General features: G+C 37.1%; 2 protein-coding genes and 1 long non-coding RNA gene across 4 annotated transcripts in view; 2 read left to right on the top strand and 1 right to left on the bottom strand.

The window, feature by feature from the left end:
- The window catches only part of DKK3 (dickkopf WNT signaling pathway inhibitor 3), a 28,231-nt gene extending 24,036 nt beyond the window's left edge, over positions 1-4,195 (top strand). Inside the window, exons 6-7 of the mRNA XM_035327485.1 lie at positions 1,738-1,894; positions 3,822-4,195. Of these exons, the coding sequence (XP_035183376.1) occupies positions 1,738-1,894; positions 3,822-4,065 (401 nt within the window). The 3' untranslated portion in view covers positions 4,066-4,195. The remainder of the gene's footprint in view (positions 1-1,737; positions 1,895-3,821) is intronic.
- A 1,167-nt stretch (positions 4,196-5,362) lies between these two features.
- The window catches only part of USP47 (ubiquitin specific peptidase 47), a 56,791-nt gene continuing 47,179 nt past the window's right edge, over positions 5,363-14,974 (bottom strand). Inside the window, exons 25-29 of one of the 2 annotated variants that reach the window (XM_035327483.1) lie at positions 13,395-13,513; positions 11,562-11,692; positions 9,699-9,746; positions 9,486-9,616; positions 5,363-8,469 (exon numbers count right to left, since the gene is read on the bottom strand). In XM_035327483.1, coding sequence (XP_035183374.1) covers positions 8,295-8,469; positions 9,486-9,616; positions 9,699-9,746; positions 11,562-11,692; positions 13,395-13,513 — 604 coding nt within the window. In that variant the 3' untranslated portion in view covers positions 5,363-8,294. The remainder of the gene's footprint in view (positions 8,470-9,485; positions 9,617-9,698; positions 9,747-11,561; positions 11,693-13,394; positions 13,514-14,974) is intronic. The other variant, XM_035327484.1, reaches the window with a different exon arrangement.
- On the top strand, positions 13,482-14,039 carry LOC118167725. Its single transcript, XR_004751239.1, has 2 exons — positions 13,482-13,597; positions 13,635-14,039. It is a non-coding gene; the product is annotated as an uncharacterized LOC118167725 (long non-coding RNA).

Raw genomic sequence — 14,974 nt, 5'->3', positions numbered from 1 at the left:
GAGTAGCAGATGACTTCGTACCTTCACCAATAGTTGGGGTGCCTGTCCCACCCTCAGCTTGCTAGTGGATCAGGCTGGAAGAGCACTTCAGGATAATGAAGGAAAAAGCTCATTAAAAACACCAAATCTAAAGGCAAATAGGTCTGTTCAGCTTTTCCTTGTTAATTCAGAGCATTACAGAGCAGACCTTCCAAGTTAAATTAGTTTGGTTTCAGCAAGTTTTGTTTAGAGCAGTTGTGGTTTATTTTCCTCTTCACGAGCTACCTTCGTAACATATCTATGTTTTCCTAAGCTTTACTAGAGATTTCTCTGTAAACTGATCCTGAATTGAGACAAAGATCAGTTCTATAGATGCCTATTACTTTCCTCATGTAGGTCTTCAAACCTCTGCTCATGTTGCAAAGTTGAGTAAATCAGGAATACACATCCATTAGTGTCAGTAGCACTAGGCTTGGCTATCGTGAATATAATAATGGCTTTTGTAGTTCTGATTTCCTATGGAATTTGAACAAGCTGTCTTCATGATTATAAGACGTTCACAGTAATTAGAGTGTAAAGTTACCGCTTGGCTTGAAATATAATTCAGTATAAACATGTAACTCAGGAAGGAACAATATTATAGGTATGAAGATTGACTAAGCTTAATGCAACACCATCATTAAAACTTATCAGAGCTATCAATTAACAAATATTTTTTTATTCTTTACAGTTGCCTGCTTCAGCAGTGCTTCAGGTTTTCAGGTTAGGTGTGAGTGGAAGTTAGGTCTAACCTGAAGGCCTTCTCCATTACTAAAACATTGCAAAAGGTTGTCCTAATACGGACTGGACTGTATCTACATTTTTTTTTTAATTTAAAAACTGTAGTAAGCTATGGAACATTCGCTAGTCAAGATAGAATCTGTTTTGGAATTAGGAACAAATGAATCATACACATTAGAAGTGTGTATATATTTTGTATGTATGCATATATTGATGAAGCTCATTACCGAAAAATTCAGAGCTCACCCTATTTTATTGTGCCATACCACAAAAAGTGAGGTGAATGAAGACCAGAAAAGGGAGATTTGAAAGGAAGATCTGGAAGAGCTGAATTCAAGGTAGACACTAAGCTGCTTAGCATCAGGAAATCCAAAACTATGTGTTATTCCTCATACAATATATATTATTATATAGTTCCTTATACAGGTTGAAATGACCTCTGTACAGAAAAGAAGGATGCCAAGCCCCTAATGCCAGACAGCTTTACTTACTGTAGAATTCTTATAACAAATTAAACGGCTGAGTTGCCGGTTTTGTAACCTGGCTACTTTAGTCTGAACAATTGCATTTGAAACCTCTGAAAAAAAAAAAATAGTTCTGCAATAGAGATTTCTACATTCAGATTTTAAACAACAGTATGCATTGCAAAGGATTCACTGTAATGTCCATAGCTGCCTTGGGTTTAGAATAGTCTTTGAAATCTCCAGCGGAAGGAGTTGTATGGTACCACTGTACTGACAGTAATCTCTTTATGATAAGGCAGGAGTGGATCTTACTCATTAAGCATAAACTTAAAGTGTCTTACTCCCACCTAGTGGAAAGAACATTAAGTTATGGCTCCCTAATATATAAGGGGACTTAAAAAAAAAAAAAAAAGCCAATCTTTTTATTTCTTGTATATAGACATACATAGTAGGTCATTTCAGTTTAGCATACAGTTATTGACTTCTCATAAAATAATTCTACTCTGGCATGCAGAATTGCTATTTCCTGTGTGCACTCCATTACCTGAAGAAGGTGAACCCTGCCATGATCCTTCAAACAGACTTCTCAACCTGATCACCTGGGAACTGGAACCTGATGGCGTACTTGAGCAATGTCCATGTGCAAGTGGCTTGATCTGCCAACCTCACAGGTAAAGATCAAAACTAACTAAGTAAACTGCTTGTATAGGTTTCTTTAAGATACAAAACTTGCAGATTCTTTCACACTGTTTTGATGGCTTTTCTCATCAGTAGCTTTGACATTTTCTCAAACTTACTGCTTTGTCCCACACACGTGCCTAATTGAGTTTGGCAAAGCCTTATTTCTAGTGTGAATGAAGTTTGTATCAGGCTGGTACTGCTTTTTAATCAAAGTAGTAGTAACAGCTGTTTAGAAGCATCATTCTGATTTCATTCTTCATTGTACAGCTCTTGTCCACCAATTTTCTGTTAGATTGGGCTTCTTCTCAATGTTTTGTTTGCTTACATAAAGACATGCAGTAGGTATGAACAGGCATGTTTCTGTACTGATCATTAGCTTTACAGGTCATTTCTATCATAGCAATACCAGATAACTTTGCTTATATTTTCCTTGAGTTTCAGACTAGGCTGAGAAGCCAGTTTCCCTACTTACGATTTGCTGTTCAGACTTAAAACACTTCATACTATAACAGACCTTTTCAGCATTATTGTGAGTTTCATGGAATATTCAGCAGATTGACTCCATATTTTTCTGCTAGAAGCTAAAATATTTAATGGCTTTAATTATTCTTTAGAAGGACAGTTATTTGCATTATTAACAGTCCCATTAGGAAAAATTGAGATCACTTCACTTTTGCACTAAAAGCATTTTTGGAATACCTATGTGGTACCTGTGTAATAAACTCCCCAAGGTTGTTGCTCCACTGCTATTTTCATTGCTTTCACTTCTAATAAGACAGCAAAGCTGTGATAGAGATGTAAATTATACGTAGATTAAAATATTTTTCTCCTTCTGTGCCCAATTCTTTCTACTTCTAGCCACAAGAATTACCTGTTTAGGGTTATCACACAAACACGGAGCATATCAGTATGACTCACATGGACAAGATAATGCTGCTGCTTTGAGTTTACATGGTAAACTTGAAGATTCAGATAATGTGTTTGTTAAAAGGAACAGCCTGTCTCTACTTTAAATTACCCTTGACTGATTATTAGTGACTGATAAACACACTGAAAATATCAATTTATATCGTAGAGAATAAGAATAGTCTACCCAGATATGAAAGTCGTAGAAATTCTAGAAAGAAAATAAAAATCAAGAATTTGAAACAAACATTAAATAAGCTTTAAGAACATCTTTCGTTCATTTACTCTTGGTTTCCAGTGAAAGAGACTGCAGCTTTAAGCAGCTGTTTGAGGAGAGCCTAGCATGACCAGTAGTCACCTTGCACTCTTAACAGAGACACATGGCCCTGAACTGTCCCATGCAGTGCAAAGAAACAGTAGATGTATCGCATTCTATTCTCCTGCCAACAAGTATAAATCATTCTTGTTCCCTTTTAAGTTCCTACACTACATGTGGGATGTTTGTTTGCAGGTAATTGGAGCCACTTTTCAGAAACAGCAAATACAGCTGCTGCATTATCCTATTTAAAAATGAGTACATAATATGAAGTTTTCTCAACTTTACAGTTCAGCGACAAACACTGACTTTTTTTGCATACCTTTTAAGCTACAGAATCTTAACTTGATATTATGGCAAACAGAAAGAACTAGTCAGGATTGCTTGTGGCAGAGGGGACAGACTGTGCTGAGGTCAACTGCCATCTTGTGTCCCAATATCAGACATGTTCTGCTATTAAGAATTTGGCTCCAACTGTATGTAGAAATCTAACTGCGTATAGAAATTTCATTTTAACTCTCTGGCTGTCAAGCGTTTAAGAATCAGATTATAAAATTGTCAGATCCACCATAGATGAACTTATGCACCTAGCATGCTTTCATGTGGGGAGAAAAGGAGAAATCTTACTAAGGAACTAACAAAAATAACATGAAAAAAATGTACTGTATGACCAGATATCTTTCTTTTTTCAACAGCCACGGTACTACATCTGTGTGTGAACTGTCCTCCAATGAAACCAGAAATAATGAAAAAGAAGATCCCTTAATCATGGATGAGATGCCATTTCTGAGTTTGATACCCAGAGATATTCTTTCTGATTATGAAGAGAGCAGTGTCATTCAGGAAGTACGTAAAGAATTAGAAAGTCTGGAGGACCAAGTTGGTTTGAAGTCCGAGCCTGACTCAGCTCATGACCCATTTTTTGGAGATGAGATATAAAGTCCAAACTCCAGTTTAGTTATTTCTAGAATTTTTTGTCTAGTGTCTTGCTTATTTGAACCCTAAATACATACTGCTGGATAGAAGTGCAATAAACATCATCTTCATTAAGCATCCTTTTCTGTGCAAACCTGCATGTTCAAATTATTGTTGAATTAATTCCATCTTTGGACCAAACCTTCTGAAGACAAATAAGATATCAGTGTTTGCTTTGGATTAGTACTTTTCCCTTGTACAGTAGAAATAAATATATCAGAACTTGTACTCATTAAAAAAGACACATAAACATACATAATCTTAAGTTAATAGGGACTATACAAGCTACAGAATCACAGAACTGTAGGGGTTGGAAGGGACCTCGAATGATCACTGGGTCCAACCTCCCTGCAAAGCAGGTTCCTCAGAGCAGGCTGCCCAGGTAGGCGTCCAGACGGGTAATACCTTTGAGGTATTTCCTACACATACACTTGGAACTATTTTTCTGGAACAACAACAATCTATTTTACGCTGTTTCAGTGTTTTTTTTTTCTTTAGGAAATATGATAGGTCTGTATGTTGCAGCTTCACCTAACATTCCCCACCACCACCACACACATCTTGGGAGGAAGGATGGAAAGAAAGGCTGCTTACCTTTTTAGATGAATATACCTCCATCTTTTCAGCTATGTACAATGGAAGTAATCCATTCTGCAGCAAACTTCAGTATGACTGAAAAATGGTTTTCCATAGCTACGGAGTATCCCTTGAGTTTTGTACTTCCATAGGGAAGTATGACCCCAGTGCATTAGAAAAAGTCTACATTTTTCCATGTAAGTAACTAATGGTGTGTACTTATATGCATACAAGAACAAATTGCTTTCTGTATAGGAGCTTTCAGCTTGACTGCTCAGGGCTTTATCTCTCAAGGGAAAAATCTATTATTTAAAATTGCAGAACAAACAGCTAAATGGACTGAATACAACAGAGAATCTATATTCCTTGTACACTGAATATGTAAATATTAATATATAGAAGAATAGCTCAGCTGTAGTTACAAGGCTATTCCTAAGCTAGATTCCTAAGCTAGAGCTAAATACAGTGCCACGTATGGCAGCTTTCTGCACTATGAACACACCTTCTTGTGTAAGATCAATTGAGGGTTCTGTAGATTACACTCTGTTATCACTTAGTCCTCTTGAGAGATAAAGGCAGCGAACAAACTGATTACTCTGAGCAGTGAGTCGACCTAAATTGCTTCTTGTTCGTGTTCAGAGATTTATACTTCTCCCCCTTGACTATCTACATTCAGAGAAGATTCTTAAAGTGGTTCATGCTTCTAATACACTTTATAGGTATAATAACATGTGTAACAAAATATGAATATAATCATTACCATTTTGACAGGTCATTGATTTAAGAAATCACTATCAAGCTAAGAGCAAAATCTGATCCATCAAAATCCCTGGTTCCCAGCTATCTCAGCCATTTGCTACAATGGCTTTTACGCTGTTAATGATTTTTGGAGGTATAGATTTCACTATTATTGGACATGTTGAAGGATGTCATCAGGCTCCAGACAAATAATTTTTTCATGGAACTTCTTCCCAAATATCATCCCCTGCTGCTTAAGTCTAATCTGAACAGTTGAGCATCAATAACTTAACAAAAAGAGTTGCAGACTGCACTACTAGCCTTCAAGTCTTTCACCACTTCAGGTCTGTGAAAGCTTTTCAATAAATTCCTTGAGTAGCAGAATTAATGTGAATAATTATTATCACTATGAACAAGACGTTTATTTCATCAGAACAGCCTGGCTTTTAATTTAAGGATTCTTTTCTACCACCAATTCTCACCCCAACACATGCACATGCTCTCTGACACGGTACAATGAATTTACCTTTCCTTCTATCCCAAGCAAAATTCCAGTGCTTTAGAGACAACACTTCCATACAATCAGAAGGCATTAAATTTCATTGTGATTATCCTGTTCAAAACAGTACTTCAAGAAAGCAAGGACTGTCCATAAATACTACCCTGTATAAGGATACCATTATACTCCCTTCAAGTTTCCTGATGCCTCACTCCCTGAATTAATCAGAAATCAGTTTAACTCTGCAGAAATCGTACTAAGTAGAAACTCAAGGTTTTTTTTTGTTTCTTTAAAATGCACAAATTCAAAATTATCAGAATGTAAAGCTGCTGCTGCAATATATTTCCCCAGATAACCCAGAATATATTCCAATACAAATACGTAGAAAGTGTATCACTGGAGAGGTAATCATTATAGAGGACAGAGAGGCATCCTTATCCAGATGTCAATCAAGACTTACAGGGTTAAAATTTATTTCAAAAATAAAAAAGTGTTTAACTGAAGTTTCCTAAATGGGGTTAAGATGAAGCAATTTTTTGGAATTCTTTAGTTAACACTACTTCTACCTCTTCCAGCAACTCTAAGGATCCCTCAGCAGCCTATACACATGTAAACAGCAGTTTAATGAAGCTATTCTACCTACTGGATGGTACTCACACCATGCTTCCTTCGGCTTCCACCTCATTTGTGTGGAACATGAAGTGGCACAGCTGAAACAGAAAAGGAAGAACGAGGGAATTCCTCTGTGCAGCAGTGCCTGGCTCTCAAGCTGCTGGATTCCTCAGGCTTTTTAGGTTACTGGGTATCAGTAAGCAAAAAAACAAAAGTTTCATTCTTCAGACTCCTTTTTTTTCCTCTCTGGAGCAAAACTTAGCTGCCAATCATATCCCAAGCCTAGCAGTTTCGCTGGTAAGGAATTCAATTCTGGAAAGAAAACAACTGAAGAAAAATGCATTGCAAATATAAATCCAAAGGAACAGCAGACAGGCTACAAAATAATTCCCATAATACTCTGTGTGTATGGAATGTCCACATATATACACAAATACACAATTCTGACATTGCCTTGGAAAAGTCTATTTCCATGAAATGATTCTTCCATTTTTCAAATAAAAACCACAGCATTTAATAATTAAAATGCAACAGAATGAACAAATGTTTTATTGGCATGTTCATTGTTGTAAACAGCATCTGGCATGAAAAAGTTTACCAAAATCTTTTGATTGTTATAAATTAGGTGTTTTTTCAAAAACTAAGGAGAATTGTTCTCTATTGATCTTTATGGACCAAAGCAAAAAATTGCTGTTCCTAGGCTTTGCAAATCATGTTGACTGCATAAGTCTTCACGCCACAACCTGAACCACCAAGTTCATATGTTGAGGTGTTAGAGGTTGCCCACATATCTGACTACAAATAGCTATGGAATCAACTCCAGGAAAGAATAAAATGACTTTCAGCAGGTGGAGAAGATGTGAACTTGTAATAGTCTCAAAAACAAAACGTACAAAAAAAGTAGCTGAACAAAACAGAAAACTTCATTAACAAGGGGAATACAACCCTAAAGTACCCAGCATTGTCAAACAAAATGAATACAAATTTAAATAGGCAACTACACTTTCAAATGTACACAATGAATGTTGATATGTGAAAAGAAATACCATGGTAAATAGCTGAATTGCAGTTCTGTTAAATGGGTAGGGCAAATTTTATTTACACATTGGATGCAATATAATAGAGCTGCTCATCGGCTTCCGTAACCTGTTAAAAACCAAGTTTACCTTTCAACAGCATTTCTGAAAAAATGAAGTAACCCTTGGCTGGCAGCTTTCTACAGACTTCTCAGACCACCTGTTTTATGGGAAAACATTCTCAAGACTTATACTTGTAGCACTTCCATTACATTTTTAACCCTTTTTTGCTGCTTTTCCATAACCAATGTGTTAACATTTACTTCAGACTGTATGATGAGGTAATGTGTGTATCAGTGAAACAAATAAAAGGATTCTTTCATGGCCTTTGCACAGCTTTTATTATTAAGCTATGAGTATCCTGTTTGAGGCTAGTTTCACTAGCTACTATGTGCACACTGTCCTCAAAGATTTCCACTCATTCCCTTCCCCACCCACTTTTTAGTTCTAATCTTTTATTTGCACATCCCTTTTAGCTTTACAGTACATTTGACTATAGTGCACAACATGATTCCAAGTCAAACAGTGACCCAACGGGGCACTGCGCTTCTGATTGGTAACGCAGCCCAATCAGTGCTGGTGTCAGCGCTTTACACCTAATGAGTGTCCTGCCGTAATGGCACTACACAGTAGTAGTGAACCTTCTTATTTTAAACAAAAAAAATTCCCCAGGGAAAATGCTATAGCGAGTATCAGTCTTGAGTCAAATCTTTATTTGGTGCTCCATCCAGATATATTTTTAGTGCTTTCTCTTTACGAGGAGAGTAGGTTACGCGGTGTCCAGTTTTCTGGAGCCTGCTGCTTTCTTTTTTCATCAGTTCATTTCTCTGTTCATCTGTTAATTCCATTAATTCTTCAGTTTTATCCCTAAAAATAAAAACACATGTTAAAAAGCTATGTTAAATTTAATACAGTGACAATTAGATTTCTGTATTTTCACTCAGATTAGAGCAGCCTAGTAAAGTAACAAAACTAAACATAATATTCCATGCAAATACTCTTCCTCTTCTCCATTGACTAACATTAATCCAAAACTTCTTTTCTAACAGCAACATTCATTATTTTAACTGACAGCAGACTCAAGAGAAAGCAGCAAGAATCAAGCCTTTATTCAATCTACGTGATCACTCCTATTCTTTGTAAACAACTACAACTGACTGTTCTTTATCCTGCCACAGACCCAACAGCTAGAAGAAGCATGTCAGCCAGCCATTCCTAGAAACTACCAGCTATTCTCCGAATTTCCTTCATTAAAGGCCAGTATGTTATCAACCAGTGTTTCCTCAAATTTATGTTAAGAGAAGTAATGTAGAAGGAACATGTTAATTACGTTCCACCCCCACTCTCCAAGTCTAGCAGAATTTACAATATTAAAGCTCTTTAGTCCTCAAAAACTGCCTCTGAACTACTGCTATCAGCTAATTAACATTTTTTCATGCTAAAATTTTTAATCCTGGCATCCTCTTTTCCAAAGAAACCACACTAATTTCACAAACATACTCAGAACATAAATTTGTTGCTCTCTAATGCCTATCATAAGGCTCTCAGACTCCATTAGGGATATGGTTCTACTTTAAGAGATTAAATCCAGATAAACACTCAAGCATAATGACGGTTTTTTGTATTCTGTATTATTTTCAATGATTTGGGAGGAAGAAGTGAGTAAAAGGGAAGAGTGTTTGTTTTCTTAAAACAGAAAATATCTAGTTTTGTAGGAAATTGAGATGCATACATATTCCAGTTCAATGTTTTCAACCATCTACCACAAGCATTTTTCCTTCAAGAAAAAGGAAGAATATTTCATAGCTTCTATTGATTACATCAGCCCTCAAATCTTAAAACAGATTTTTTTTTGCGTTATTATACCGTAATAAAATACATACCTATAAAATATTACTGCACCATCATCACAGATGTACAGAGGCCAGACATTCAATGTTGATACTTTAGGATTCCAGTCCAAATCCTGGTGAATCTCTAATATGGAAATGTCACATGGAAACGTTCCTCTACCCTGAGAAGAATCAATTATTTACTGAGTAAAATACAGTCACACATTCATGCCAACGAAATGTAATAAATAAATAAATAAATACCTTAGCAAACTCTATATTTTCCAAGGGTATTCCACTCATTTCACTCAGCTGTGAAGTGGAAAAAAATGGTTGATTTATTATTCCAAAACAATGTTAGCCACATCTACATAAAGTCATTAGACCTGCCAAAGTCAGGTCTAATACCTAGAAGTAGATATTTTTCAAATTACAATGTCACATGAGTAACGCTTGCTGTGACAGAGTTTCATCTAGTTTGTCTCTTTACAGGGAGGTGACAAAAATTTAAATAGAAACAATAACATCCAAGTTCCAAGATACAAAGTGACCAGCTGCCTCACTTTAAACCTCTACGTCCAGGAGTCTCTGTCAGTTTCCCTGTATCCAATGAAAGCTACTATGATCAAGTGGACCTGAGAGCAAATGAATTCAAAATTTGTACGCCTAAATTCCATCTACATACACCTGTACTTCCTACCATGATACCCACCCGCCCCTTACTCAACAAGCACCTTTAACTGCTCTCCTCCCTTGCATCTCCCAGTGCACAAGGTGCATCATCCCTTCTGTCTTCTCCTCCTACTGCCCTGTCCCAGCACCCTTCACAGGATCACACAGCTCTGCCTCGAGTGGCTGCGGTAATGTCCCCTTTGCTGAGCAGTTGCATGGTGCACACAGGCTCATCACTGCCTGGCCCTTAACTCAAGGGCAGGCCGCAGTCTTGTGCCCATGCCAATGCACACACTAAAGTGGATAGATTTTTATCCTTGGCTTCTTAGTCCCTCAAAATTTGGGGATCTCCTTTCTAAGATACTTGCCTCCATGAACTCTGCTGTCAAAACAGATGTTTGTTCTCAGCATTAAAGCGATGAAAAAAGACAGCCAGTAAAATTCTCCAACTCCCCTTTCCTTAGGAAATTAGACTATAGACTAAATAAATAAAATACTAACAAAACCTAGAAAAATTCCTGAAACACATTAGCCTTACTCTGCTAACAGAATTTGCCTGGATGGAGAGAGCTGACTGAACATCTGTTACCACAGACATGTCAAATTCAAATTACTGATGTGAGCAAAAATTAGCAGCATTCCTTCCAAGAGGCTTTAAAGTTGCTCCCTGCAAAAAAGGAAAAGCCAACTCTCACTTCTGCTAAAAATGAAGACAAAAGCTGAATGATGTTCCTTTTCCCAGCAAATATACAAACCCCTATCTTATAAATGATGAATAGGATTTCTGCTGTCATCATCATCCACAGTGTTTCTTTCATCTTGGTATCACTACATATAAACAAACATTTCTAAGAAGCGTGCAATCTAGACTAATAAAAATTCTCAATGAGATACTCCTACTCTGCTAGCATGGCACATCTGCTTGCCTATTAGAAGGTTCTGATCTGAAGAGAAAAAAAGCATACTAAATCCATATTTATTTCTAATTCAAATACAGTTCAATTTACCTGCTACAATTACACTGTCCCTGAACAACAGCTCAAATTCAAATATGATGAGGCACAAAGGTTTAGTATTTTGGAATAATTTTGGAATAACTTGAAAAAAACAGGATGACAGTAGTTTAATTTTTCTTTCATGTGTTTTTCAAGGATGAGACAGAGGTTGAGTTCCATATTATGCTTCCTGAAGTTCAAGGTATGACTTCTTTTTGCATGCATTCACCTGAATAGTCTGACAACTGCCCATTACATGAAACTAAGTAGTAAAGGTGCTGATTCATATGTTTTTGGTGATAGAAATTGACATTCTCAGTTCCAGAAAAAAAAAATTAATAAAAATACAATCAGCAAGGAACAAGTTTATGTAGCTACGATACTTCTGTGCTTCCTAACAGAAGACGTCAAAAAGGTTTTCAGGAATCACAAGAAACTTGCATTGTGTTATACGTTTTACCTTCTCTTTTAATTCTTCAACACTGCTGCTTTCTAGCACGACTTCCTGGAAAGGATCTAGTTTCATCTCCGATGGTCTCCATCGTCTTGACAAAACTGCAAGCTGTGACATGGATTTCATCTTTTCTACTCCTAAGAAAGAAATAAATTTATTATATTAACATCACAAAATAGCTTATTTAAAATTAGGGGTTTTCCATAGTATAAGCATACTCAAACATAGAAGCCTGCACTACATAGACACATATGAATTGTCCATTAAATATTAAGTAGCCCAGCCAAGTACGTTGAAAGAAGCCTACCAAAAAAGAGGTGGGAGAGAACTGGGAGGAAGGACCAGGAATTCATTATACTTTTCATTGTTATCTCCTCATTTCAAAAAAAAAATTCATAGGCAACATCTCTTACGAGTAAAGCCATTTATTCCTGTTCAGGATGCACTCTTCTATCGCACCCACCTTTGTTACACAGAAAATAGCTAACCATCCAACCAGAGGGTGACCTCCAGACCTTGCATTTGCACGACTTTCCTCTGAAATCTGGTATTTTATTCAAGTGCTTCATTTTCTTTACCAAAATAAAGCTTTCCACATTTCACTTCTAGATTATACAAATTATAGAATACAGTGGGATATAGCTGAATTTTCTACAAGCAGATCAAACTAGCATGCTTTTTGGAAAGCTTTAGTTACACAAAATATTACAGAATACTTGGAAACCCTGTAGTCTATAAAATAGTATTAACTATAGTATTTTGTGAACTAGGCGAGCTGCACTATGCTTAGAAGAAGTAAACTCAAGAACCAACTCACCACACAAACAGCAGAACAATTAACCTAAAACTAATAAAAAAAATTAACTGAAATTTTAATTCAGGTGTGAGTTGATAGATATTTCCCTAGCAATAATCTACAGGACAGCTGTAGATTCATTCCCACGTTCATTTTAATTTCTTATATTTGTTTTGACACAATTTTCTTAAAGATGTACAATATCATGACTGACTACAGCTGCCCAAAAGAGCTTATGGTGCTGGAATAACAATTCTATTAGACTTCCCTAAGGCAGGTATTCTTGTGAAAGTTTCTGAGCAAATGGAATCCACATTCCACATCTATGCATCAACAGACTTGTAAAAGTGAAAACAGCTTGGCTTATCTTTTTCCCCTTAAATTACGCGTTTGCATAAAGAATCCAAAACTTAAGTGTATATACAAAGGTAATTTAAATGTTGTATTTTTAGTAATATTTAAGCAAATGGTTTTTAAAAAAATCTGCTCTCTAAAATTTAAGTCCAAAGTTATTTTGATGAGTGAGGTCTGTTAGCATTTTATAACAAAAGACTTTTTTTTTCCACTTTTGTCTGAAAACTAAATTACTGAACAATTGTGCTGCCTTATAGAAGTTATATATGTACATGCACACATATTTACATGTCACCAATACTAATTCAAAAATTAAACATAAATAAAAGCATATGGTATAGGCACACATACAGCTACTTTTAAGTACAATGAGAACACAAAACTGCATACTGTGTTAAAGTATGTCCACAAATTTCCAAACCACTACAACTACATAACAATGCTGTTAGACCTTTAGTATATCACAGCCACAGGAAAACTACACTTGCACAATCCCCCACAACTTCGTGCAAAGCTTTTATTTTGAATTCTTTTGCTTTTTCACTTTTTTCTCTAATGAAATGCTATTGCAATTTCAGTATTATTAGACTTAAAAATATAGAGAAAGGGAAGCATATTTTCCAATATTCTCTAAAAAAAAATTCTCTAACATGATCTTTACTTTCCTCTTCATAGTATATCATTATTACCATCAAGTATTTCTAGGAAGACCTCCCAATTGCTTGAAATATTGATATCTTCTTCATAGATATGATAATCCAGAAACACAGTGCCTGGGTTCTTCCAGGTTTTCTTTCGTAGACGAAACCTGCAAATAAATAATGGAGAAAACAGTAAGTTTTTGTCTGCTCGTAACCGCTTAGCAGTGCCACAGAATTAAAAATTGATTTTTGTTTTTGACAGAACTGAAATACAGCTCATTCATACAGACTATGGGCTAGGTTTATCAGGTATGATTTTAACATTCTGAAATAAACCTGACAGCAAGGTATCGCCATTGACTGGTAGTAACCAAATGGCATCAACCAAAGAAAACAAGCCTGTGTATGCTTGTTCAGTGTAAGAAATATAAAAGGACCTGGAGGAAGATAGCAGTTTCTCATGCAGTACAAGCAGAATATTCCCAAAGGCTTCCAACAGTTATCCCTGCCTTTTTTTTTTTGAAGTGATTGTGGAAGAAGCATGGAGAAGGAGGAGGATAAGAGCACTGATATATGGTTTATGTACTTAGCTCTACTGCATCAATACAGTCACTAGATAAAATAAATAAGCTTTGGATACTGGTAAATAATGACACGAACAACTAAAATTAGATTGAACGAAGTAAAAAATTAGTTGTAATGGTTTTTCTGCACAGAAGTGGTCAAATTTTGTCACGTGTCCTGTAATTATAAGGCATTAGACAACGTAAGTCTAGCATGGCAGACAAAAATCCTTTGGCCAAGTCATGGTGTGGGAAGAAGAAATACCTGGTCCACATAGAATCATAGAATCATAGAATATCCTGAGTTGGAAGGGACCCTTAAGGATCATCAAGTCCAACTCTTGACACCGCACAGGTCTACCCAAAAGTTCAGACCATGTGACTAAGTGCACAGTCCAATCTCTTCTTAAATTCAGACAGGCTCGGTGCAGTGACCACTTCCCTGGGGAGCCTGTTCCAGTGTGCAACCACCCTCTCTGTGAAGAACCCCCTCCTGACGTCCAGCCTAAATTTCCCCTGCCTCAGCTTAACCCCGTTCCCGCGGGTCCTGTCACTAGTGTTAATGGAGAAAAGGTCTCCTGCCTCTTGACAACCCCTTACGAGGAAGTTGTAGACTGCGATGAGGTCTCCCCTCAGCCTCCTCTTCTCCAGGCTGAACAGGCCCAGTGACCTCAGCCGTTCCTCGTACGTCTTCCCCTCCAGGCCTTTCACCATCTTCGTAGCCCTCCTCTGGACACTCTCCAACAGTTTCATGTCCTTTTTATACTGTGGTGCCCAGAACTGCACACAGTACTCGAGGTGAGGCCGCACCAGCGCAGAGTAGAGCGGGACAATCACCTCCCTTGACCTACTAGCGATGCCGTTCTTGATGCACCCCAGGATACGATTGGCCCTCCTGGCTGCCAGGGCACACTGCTGGCTCATATTCAACTTGCTGTCTACCACGACCCCCAGATCCCTCTCTTCTAGGCTGCTCTCCAGCGTCTCATCGCCCAGTCTGTACATGCAGCCAGGGTTTCCCCGTCCCAGGTGCAGGACCCGTCAAGGGTCCTGGTTTCTATTTGC

The sequence above is a fragment of the Oxyura jamaicensis genome, chromosome 5 (assembly GCF_011077185.1).
Source record: "Oxyura jamaicensis isolate SHBP4307 breed ruddy duck chromosome 5, BPBGC_Ojam_1.0, whole genome shotgun sequence".
Lineage (NCBI taxonomy): Eukaryota > Metazoa > Chordata > Aves > Anseriformes > Anatidae > Oxyura > Oxyura jamaicensis.
This window is presented reverse-complemented; position numbering and strand designations above follow the sequence as displayed.